The sequence below is a fragment of the Anopheles moucheti genome, chromosome 2, assembly GCF_943734755.1.
Source record: "Anopheles moucheti chromosome 2, idAnoMoucSN_F20_07, whole genome shotgun sequence".
NCBI classification, from domain to species: domain Eukaryota; kingdom Metazoa; phylum Arthropoda; class Insecta; order Diptera; family Culicidae; genus Anopheles; species Anopheles moucheti.
In genome coordinates, this window is record NC_069140.1 from 57254753 (window position 1) to 57265933 (window position 11181).

Here is an 11181-nt window from a genome sequence, read left to right on the forward strand (position 1 = left end):
AAATTAGTGTGGTCCTACGACTTTCGAAAGGAGTCATTCATTTGAATCTTTAGCAAGAAGTCATTCAAATTAGAAGTCGACGCTCAACAGCTTCATCGAACATCAGTGCCTCACACTGCTCTTCACAACCGGCTCATTACGCTTGGATGATTCATGAATCTCAGATGATTCATGAATCCTTGAAATAGAGATTCAAATTCATTTATTGAGTTAAAAGATCCATTCCGATTCATGATTCTGAATCAGAATTAATCAACACTAGGTTCAACAAGATCACAATATCCGGACAAACGTCCACTACTTAAACCAAGACTGAATACAGTAGAATGACGATTATCCGGAACCCCATTAACCGGCGAGCAGATTACAGCAGACAACAGACAGCTAGTAGAAGAGTTTTGAATTTTACCCAACCAGTTAGGCCCAAGGGGGACTTGAGAGATTTCTATAAAGAGTTTATTAATTCAAACTCCCTGGAAAGTGTTCCATATTGTTAGTAAACAATAACTTTTAATACTAAAAACATAAGGTTTTTTTTTTAACGTTGACCTGTCACCTTCATTTACATTTATTGCACGTACGAAGCTGAAGAGCCTGTTATCCGTGGAAATCGATTAATAATCGTTTCGATAACGATAATCGACGTCCTACTGCACTAATGAATTGTCGAAATTAGTGATGAGGAGTTGGAGATGGATCGATCGATTGATCAGATTGATCCAAGCCTAAAAAATCTGATCCAATCCAATGGGATCAAATGATCCGCGATCAACGTTGTATGGAAATAGTGATCCCTTGTATGGGGATTGTGATCCTGAACGATCGAGGATCACTGTTGCATGGACCGCAAATATATTTTTTCAGTTTTTCCTTAATTTATTCATTATTTATAATTTTGTTACCAAACTAAATTCACGTTTCTTTTTGTAAAAAAAACATACGTGGTAGTTGGTTTGAATATGGTTTTATCTTCTTATCAATTTTATTTTGAACATTTCTTCCCCCACCCCACCCCTTCACTTCCCAATCATCAGAGATCATCCGATTTCATCCGATCCGATTATTCCTCATAAACCATTGTCATTTTACTGCAGGGAAAAATAAAAACATACAAATATCAAATCCATTGTAATTATCGCCGATCTGAGCCCATCATCTACTGCTTGGACGACCCTATTCAACCATCGTCAGTACCCACGCCAATATCTTCATGCGCATGCTTTCTCCCTCCCCATTGTGTGCCATCGTCCAAACCTCTGCGAACTGCTCTTGGAGCGGCTTTTTGACTGCTCCGGCAGTCCAGCCAATGCTGTCCAATGTACCAACCAAAGTAGCCTCTACAGTCGCGGCATGTTGTTTGTTGAATGCTACGCTTTTGTGGCCCTATATACCGCCGCCCCACGGCTCCTTCCTTCCCAGGGCCGTTCCTCGCATGCGAACTCGTTCGGAAACAAGTCCACCTAGTCCGAGCGCTGCACACGATTGCACACGATGCACATGCAGCACACCACACCGCAACAGATCCGTCCGAAAGTGCAGCAAAAGAAAGTAAATCCTCCTCCGCCCGTTGTACGCCGCGGCGGGATCTTGTCTTTTGGCGCCCAGCAAACAACCGGCCTGTACGCCGTGTATCATGGTGCTCGGCTCAGATCCGCCATTGGCACTCAGACCCAGTCACCCCGACGTGCAGAAAGCTACGAGTTTGCATATCGCTCGATGATCGCTCGCGGTTTCGATCTGATCGCGAACTAATCGCAATGACGATCCGCTTTCAACCACCGGGCGCGCGGATCTTGACAAAGCTTGAGGGTGGCGCGACCCTCGCACGGAAAACGCCACCGCGCTCAAGCCTACAACAGTCCAATTCCTTACCCTGCTCGAAGGGTAGCTCAGAAGGGAGCGTTTTGTGTGCATGTGAGGGCTTTTGTGTTGAGTCTTTCTTCTTTAGTGCTTGCCAACACCGATTTGTTCCCTTCCATCCCGGCCCGTTAGACCGACCTCTGCCGCTAGTGAAAGAAATCGAAAGTCATTGATTAATAGTAACAAGAGCAAGAGCAGCATAATAGAAATAAAATAAATAGATTACCTCCGCGAAACAACACGGAACTCTCCCCGGGGGTAAGGGGGTGCCGGGAAGGAGCCCAGCATCGAACGTCCTACCCCTGACGCGGCGAAACCGCCACTAAAAGGGCTCGCGAAAAGAAAATTGCCCGCTGGAGTTCGTGTTTTCCGTTGTTCGATTTGATTAACCACATTCCCCGGTCACAGCACATTCCTGTCGGCCGGACGGTTCCCTATTAACCGTTCGCTTCATTCCCACGCGCCAGCCACACCAACAACAAGGCGCACGATCATGTGGAGGGTGAGTCAATTAACGGAAAATTGTCCGGTAACAAGACCGTACCGACCGGGGCTTGGTTCTAATTTGAACAGAACACAAGGGAACACGGCCAGAACAACAGGGCGTTGGCCGTTTAGAGTTAATTTTCCATTTTCTATTTGGTGCACCAATTCGTCTGGGTGTGATGTGTGGTGAAGAAATCGAACAAAGCTGCCTTAAATATGTAAAAGCTTTTGGTAAATTCCATGAAGCAATTCGATACATTTCATACTTTGCTTTAGATCCCGTCGCACAACATAATTATAGTTCCTTCCCTACTGCACGCAACAGCTCGTACTGCTGCACTTGGCACGGTTCCGTGCAGTACAGTTAGAATGCAGCGTCTCGTGCGTTATAAAAACCGATGTCCGACAATCATCCTGTCCCCCCCTGTCCTGTGACAGTGGGATGCCAAGTAGCGGTGTCTTGCCGCACGGAACAGGTTTCGCCGGAGCGCAATTTGTACAATCAGGTTCAAGAGTGTTTACCCAATCGCGCCAGCGAGTGGGGTCTGCTAACTGACCGGCCGACTAACGGGGATCACACGCCACCAATGTCAGGGTCGTCTGCGAAATTTACACCACTAACATGAGCTTTCCACCGCGGATGTCCTGGTCATTCGTTGAAAATTCAATTTGGAAGTCTTTGAGGACCACCGAGTAGATCGAAGTCCTGTCGATCACCTTCAAAAATATGCGATCGTTTAAGAATCCTTCGGACACGCGCTTCACACATGGAGCGCCACGAAAGGCCACACAACCAAGACCAGCAACTAACACACATGCCTGCCTCGGCCACGAGATTATGGTGCTGTCGGTAACGGTGGGGCGCGGTCGTCCGTTTCGGTGTGTAGTTTTCACTTGTAGCCACACTCCGAACAGGTTGATCGAAATGGGTTTCGCGCAGTTACTCTCGGAACGTCGCGAAACGTGGTCGAGTGCCGTGCCGTGATTGTCCGTGCCTTTGTCTTTGCAACCGGATGCACTGGCAGAAGAAGAGCAGTATCCCATGCCAAGGATCGTTCAAACGGTGAAAGAAACCCGATCGACGATCGGCGAACAGGGGCTTTGGGGGTGAACAATATAACGTTTAAAGGCAACTCTCGAAGCAAAGTTTCCAGTGGCGCATGTTCGTCTATTTACGTGTTCTGTGGTGATATTTTCGTGCACGTGCACTCGTGAAGACATCTCCAGTACTTTCTTCCCGCCCAAGGGCGAGCGAGTGAAAATTGTTCACCATCACCCTTCAGCGTCTAATCGTGCCGTCAGCTAGTTAGTGTGGTACCTGCCACCGAAACGCTATTTGGCGAAGGAATCTACCGTACCCAGAGATCCGGTGTGCTAAAGCATCGGTGAGGCGGGCCCGGAGAAAATGGCCATTCAAATGGAACAAGTGAGTGCAGTGGAAACGGTTTTTGTTTTTTAGCTTTCGCAAAACTGGCTAAACGCCCCCAGCAAAGTGATTGGTATTTAACACGAACGTGAAATCAGAATCTGTTGGCTGGCAATGGAACCGATCATTTCGCAGTTTAACCCGATGGAAACCAAAGGCATCGGGTATCGCGGGATACATTTAGGACTGTGCAGTACCGCGCGTTATGTATCGCTAAACGATATTTGTTCGATAAGAAAGCATTATATGAACCGCATTATGAACCACTATTAATTCGATGTACGAAAGGTACCGCCGCAGCATGGAATTGCTCTTCGTTACAGTCGGTCGGTCAAACTAATAATTACCTGTGCATGTTGGCATTAGCCTGAAACCAGCCAGCTATGAAAATGATCCGCACGACATTAATGAGATGCTGTGGAATTTATGGTTTTGCTCGGCTGTCCGTACTTTCTTTGCAATGAGATGCTTGAAGCAATGTTAGAAGAAAAAGTAAACATTCCATCTAATTCCTTCAGTAACTTTTACCAGTATCAGTTTTACTTTTTGAACTCTAAAAAAAATCTGTGTAACAAGATGGATAGTCATATTAAGCCATTACATACCAGCGTTACCAAATCTAAATGGGATGAGGCTTTATGGTCCATCTAGTCCATGTTGTCACAAAATTTAAACAAATTTTATTGAATATTGAACCGAAATTTTGACTCCATCGTTACTTTCTTCAACTTTTGTGTTGCTTTTTTGCCATTTTATACTACATTTTTAACAATATAGACTGTTTTAATAAGATTCGAATTTTGATACTTACTAATTCACGTTTGGGGAACGTTTACGGGGTTTACGGGGCACGTTTTACGTTATGCTCGTTATGCTAAAAAAATTAGATGCACTTTTTATTCTGCATCAGAAGCATCTTCGGTTGAGATGTCGTGCGAGAATCAGCTGCCAGACTATGGTCGGTCTGGTGGCCACCGGGGTGGCCCGGTAGCATAATGGTAATGGCGCCGGACTTCACACGGACGGACCGGACCAAAATCCCATCCGGACTAATTCCCCGTACGCAGGACAGACTATCCTGCTACGTGGTAAAATAAGTCTAGTAAGCCAGAATTGGCGAACCTGACCTAAGTAGGTCGTTACGGCAACAAGAGAGGGACTGTGGTGGAAAAGAAACCAACTCTCGGTGGACATTTCTTCCAAATCAAGGTTTTTGTTTATTCGGAGAGAGAATGATCACATCCAGCAGATATGAATTCATGTGATTTGGCCTTTTCTCAGTGGCTTTTTATTCCTTTTTCACAGCACTTCACCTAAACAACTTTCACACACCAAGCTCAGCTCTTGATGATTTACTTATTCATTTATTTCACTGATTTCCAGTGAAACATCCAATTGTTGCCTAAGAATGTTGGGTTTTCACTAAAAATTGCAACGTTCAAAGGCAATAAATTGTATTACTGAAGCTCGGTATAGAAATAATCACATAAAAGCTGAAAATCAGAAAAAATGTTCCATTACTGAACGATTTTCAGTAAGAAACTTTACTAAAACGAGATGAGAAAATTTGCTGTAACTTTGCACACTATAAATCACCACAAACACGACCAATTCATGAATCCACTGGCACTAAATGCACTACAATGACATTTCATACGCTGGAATGTAATAGGATTAGTTATGGATATTTGGATATCCATGGAGGTTATGGTGGATGAGATACTCTCAGGGCCGTTTGCTACCACGAAAGGTCTGAGCCACCATGTAAGGAGTAATACGCATCTCAGCGCATCGGCAGGGTTGGATCAAGTCGAGGAGTGGTTTAGCGAGGTCGCGCCAGGAAGCTAATTCCTTCACCCGGAATTAGCGGACCTGGTGAATCCCGCACTGTTTAGCGGACGGACGGTGGTTTACAAACGCTGGAGTCAACCGTATCAACCCTCCTCTTACGTGTTCGTCTTTTGAAGATTCCCCGTTAATATAAAAAAAAGAGTCTGCGTCAAGGAGATGGACTAGATTGTCTACTCTTCAATCTAACGCTGGACAGGGCCATCCCTTCGGCTTGAGGTGGAAACTTCGGGAAGCATCTTCTATAAGTCAATTCAGATCCTGGCATAGGCTGAGCATATACACATCGTTGGTTTACGGCTCTTCTACGTAGCGGATGCCTGATAGATCTGGCGGCGGAAGACCTCGGGCTAGAGATTAACGAGGCAAAAACCAAGTTGATGGTGCCACCATCAGCGGCCTTGCTAACAAATCCTAACTTACACAGGTGTGACGTACAAATAAGTTAACGCTCTTTCGAAGAAAATTTTACCTATCTTGATTCAGAAGTCAACACCGTCAACACAGTAACATTAATGTTGAGATACGCGATAGGGTGCTGGCTGCCAACCGGTCATTCTGCAGTCTGAGGAAAACACTTCTCTATTCAAAACACCTTTCGCGACGATCGAAGATGGGACTATATAAATCTTATATAGTCTCAGTACTTTCATACGCCCCGGAGACATGGATATTGTCCAAAACTGACGAAACCCTCTGCTCCGAATTATTTTTGGACCCGTATGTGTGGAGGTTCAATAATGAGCTCAACGGGATGTACGACGAACTCACTGTACTACAGCTCCAGTGGGCTGGTGTCGTCATGAGAATAACACCAGACGATCCAGTTCGTAAAGACCTTTTTATAACGGTAAAAAGGAACGGAGTATACGAGATCTCAAACAAATGAGAAATTGAATTAATCGAGCATAATGCACGCAACAGAGGATCATTGCGAGCAACTGAAGACCAGGTATGGCGCATAGGGATGAGTAAAGGAGGACGAATACGAAGGGTGCGGTTGGGAACATAAAAAGGAATCGAGCACAACAACGCCGAATTTACCTCGCTTTGTGCTTTCTCTAACGTGTTCGAGATGATAGTCTATAAGGGCTTTAATGAACAGCTGCCTGCGGATCATCAGCACTAGACAATACGGACTTCTTTCCAAAAAGGTCTGTCACCGCTAACCTTTTGGAATTCCTGTCTGTATGTCACGCATCCTTCGGAACCGGACGCCAAATTGAAACCAACCACACCGATCTAAAATCTGCTTTTGATCGTTAACACGATCAAGCCAGGAGGATGACTAAACTTCAACGTGACTGTGTTTCCCCATCTCTTGTGCTCTGGTCTCAATCGTACCGGTGTAACCGTTTCTATCGGGTGAAGATTGATAATCAGGTTTCCAGATTATTCTCAAGCACTTCCGGTGTACCACAAGGGAGCAACTTGGGACCTCTGGACCCTTGGTTCTCGTTATACATCAGCAATCTTACACATGTAATACCTGACGATTCCTGTTTGCGGTATGCTGATGACGTCCGACTGTTTATGAGTGTCTCCTTTACTGCTAACTGCCATATCTTGCAAACAATCTGTAATAATTTATGTTATTGCTGTGGACTTAACGATCTTTGTATATTTATTAATAAGTGTTGCATCATCACGTACTGGTCTGATAGGTTCATTAACTATAATTACATGCTGTCTAAAGTCAATGTGTTTTTTTAGCTAAATTATGAACTGGCGAAAATGACACCTCGGACCTTCTAGCTAGACTAAACAAATATGTCCCAGAAATTTCCTCCTTCTTTTATACGCCACATTAAATGTAAATAATATGCGATAAGTCAGTGTTTACGCCGAATGTGTTGCCATTGTTAAAATAAAATAAAATACCAGATTACTGAACAACACTCCAGCAAAGATCAGATCAACGAACAGAAGAACGGTTTCAAATACAATGGGTAGGCGAAATCACAAGCAATATATTTTTAATACCAAGAGCTTTCTGATAGATCTTAGCATAGTGCACCGGTTAGTAATAGTAAATTTAGATGCTAACAACGAAAGTACCAGACTGTTGGTTGATTCGGTAGGGACAAAGTGGACCATAACATCTGCACATAAAGATCTAATGATTTATTCAGAAACTCCACGTTTTTCTGGCGATGGAATGGATGTTATCATCCCTATTATTCGTCGGTCGTTGATCCGATAAATTGATCCGTTTAACTTTTATCCTTTCCAACATCCTCTGTCAATTGTAGGTACTTTTCCTTCTGCTTTCGCTATGTGCGACACTAGCCATTGGCGATCATGCACCCCCGTTTAAACCACTGCTTCCTTCATCCTACACCAAGTCGCCACTCATGTATCCAAGTTTCGTGCCCAAGCATGGTGTCGGATTGAAACCCTACATGACGCAGTTCCGCTCAGGCACGCGTTTAGCACCAGTAGCGATTCGACCAGCTCCATCAATGATTATGAGGTACGGTTGTTGCTTGCAGCGGCTCTTCGGTGCGCGATGTGCCGGACCTTAGCCGACACGATACTAGCGTATTAGCGGAACATTCTATTCATCTCTGCTTTCACTGTACTATTCGTACACCCCCAATTGCAGTTTGAAAAGACCCATCAAATCCATTCTAAGCCACCCTTCGCTTATGAAGCAACCGCTACTGAAACGTCCCCCGCCACAACTAGCATTTGCCGCCGCGAGCATCAAACATCACAAATTGCACAGTTCGCCACCAGGACCGAGCACGGGTGAGATAGTATTCGAGAAGCTCAAACCGGTACGTCAATCGATTCACGCGCGAAAGGCTGAGAGACACCAGGGCAACTTTAACTGATGGCTTTGGTTCGAGTGCTTTCTTTTGTAGATCACCACGAAGCTTACTTCCCACAAGGATGGAGCGATCCACACGATCCCTGCCCCGAACCTGGGACTCACGAAACCTCCGAAAGCACCCAACCAGATACGTGTGACGTCCTACGAGGACAGCAATAAGCTAGAGATCGAGGTAAAAACAACCAAGCCCACGTTCACAGCGAAACCAGCCTTTTTGAACTTTAGTCCAACGGTAGGTGTAGGGCAAAACATAGCTAAATGAATAAATTTTTAAAGCAGCTCATTGTTCTCCTACCTGACCTAACATCCCGTTTCAGCCCGCACCGGTCGCAGGGGTTTATAACCATCCAGCAATCGGGAACCCGCACCAGTATCAGGTGACGGAGGAGCACTCGAACGATGTAACGATCGGCGATTTGTACTCTGGCAAGAAGACTTACTTCGCGCCGGATCCGGATCCATCGTTGCCGAGCAAAACGCTCGTACCGACCTCCGATCCACTCAGCATACCGAGCAATGGGAAGTTTGCCCCGGCCAGCGTACTTGTACAGTCGCCGGTGGCTCACTATCCGTTGCAGCCACAAACTAGTGCTTCGGCCGTGATCCAGTACGTTAATGCGGTCCCGCAGGCCAGCTACGCCATTCCGCTCGCTACCCAGCCACAGCTGCAGCAGCACATCCTGCAACAGACGGCCATGTTGCAGGAAATGCCCGTTTCGGTTAGTGCTCCAACGTCGAACTCTTGATATCACTGATCAACTGCTTCATCTGCAGCATCTTTCCCATCATCACAATCATCGCCCTTTGCCACACTAATAATATGCGCCACATTCTAATACTGTGTTGTACCCCCTTTCCCGCGCTTCCCGTCCTCGGGGTTCTAATTCCAGCTCTATAATCCCACCTATCTTGTGACCCAATCCAACAACCTCTTCAACACCCACCAACAGCAGGCGTCCGTGAACCTCTTCAAGCCGGACACCAATTTCCTCGGCACGATGCAACACCAGCAACACCATCAGCCGCTACTGCAGCAGCAGCAGCAGCACCAACAACCACAACAACATCATCATCAGGTGCATGTGCAAACACAAACGCAAGCCCCTCCTTCGGTACCTACGACCGTGCTGTTCAACTCCTACAATACGTACAAGCACGCCGAGCCGGCAGCCAGTACGGGTCAGATCCTTTCCGCTACGCAGGATCAGCTGCACGAGCTCCAGTCCGTAGTGAACCAAATTCAGCTGAACGATATGCACAACCAGCACTCGTCGGACATGCCGACCTACGCGCAGCTCGTAGGACACGAGCAACCGGCCATTCACCAGCAGCAGCTTCCCCAGCTCACCCAGCTCGAGCAGCAACTCCAGCAACAGCTGATCCAACAACATCAGCACGAAAAGGGTAACTCGCAGCGACAGATGACCGACGGGGAGATTGCCAACCTGCTCAACTACGGTATGATTAATCTGCACAACAATTTATCTCCGAGCGACTATTACCATTATCAGGTAGATCAACCGACGGCGGTACAGCCATCGGGTCACCACTCATTCTACGAACTGTCGGAGCGGCAGAAGGAAAATGACCGCATACTGGCGCAGGCTCATCAAGAGCTCTACCACCATCAGCAGCAGCAGCAGCAGCAACAGCAGCAGCAATACCAACAGCAACAACAACATCAGTATCAGCAACAGTTGCAACATCAACAGGAACAGCATCAAGTGCAGCAGCACCCATTACCCCAGCAGTACCAGCAGGACAGCCAAGCTGACTACTTGCAGGCGTACCAGGAGCACCAGCTTGCCGTTTCCAACATTCTAGGTTTGCAAGATAAGCAGACGCCAGCTGGAGGATCTGTACAGCAGTACCGTCAACATCACGCAGCCATAGGAAGTACGATCGAACCGCAGGCGACCCAGAGCCCTCTACGGATATACGTACCAGATGGAGAGCACGAATACTCCAACAATGTGAGTATGGTTCCCTTGGTTGGACTAGCTTTTTTGAATGACCTTCCTATCCCTCCCTATCAACAACCTATCCTTACAACAGATAAACGCACAAAAACGGATGGATGAGATCGATTTTGAGTACGCCGATGTGGAGGGTATGGATCACGGTATGGAGGACAGTACGACAACAAATGCCCACGCTCGGAATGATGAATCTGTTACGCCCTCCTCGTCCGACGACAACACTACCACCAACGCTTATTATGATGAACAGACCGCGGAAGATATCGACGAGGATAGGGAGTTGTACTACAACAAGAATCTTAGCAACCATCGACTTGATTAAAAGGTCGATCACCATGCGCAGTAAGCCAGTTTATGTTTAAGCCTGATTCGTACCCATGATTGCACTGTACAGCTGGTTGTTGATCAGATCATGGTAAGAATGTTAATTAGGTACGGAGTACATCGCAAAACTGTACACCTTTAGCATCTAGTGTGTAGCAACACCTTATTTATTTCATCTAAAACCTCCCAAATAAAGAAAACTCAACATCATGAAACATGGCTTATGCAAGAACGGCCAAGCAAGAATGAAATGTGGTAAGTAAATTAAGATATAATCAATAAACCATGTGTACGATCAATTTTATACGATGTGCAAATGATGTATGCCTTATTACATGCATATTTATTATGCAATACGTTCAACAATGAAGTTTTTTTTAAAGCGACTGTTATTTAATGCTCATGGATGAGCCTTGGTCATA

The 11181-nt window shown here is 46.0% G+C and overlaps 1 protein-coding gene across 1 annotated transcript; it reads left to right on the plus strand.

Moving 5' to 3' along the window:
• Positions 1-3751: 3751 nt before the first annotated feature.
• Positions 3752-10820, plus strand: LOC128299819 (AF4/FMR2 family member lilli). Its single transcript, XM_053035930.1, has 7 exons — positions 3752-3772; positions 7873-8093; positions 8226-8400; positions 8488-8688; positions 8774-9175; positions 9347-10429; positions 10512-10820. Exons 1-7 carry the CDS (start codon positions 3752-3754, stop codon positions 10755-10757), a joined length of 2349 nt encoding a protein of 782 aa, XP_052891890.1. The 3' UTR covers positions 10758-10820.
• Positions 10821-11181: the final 361 nt, after the last annotated feature.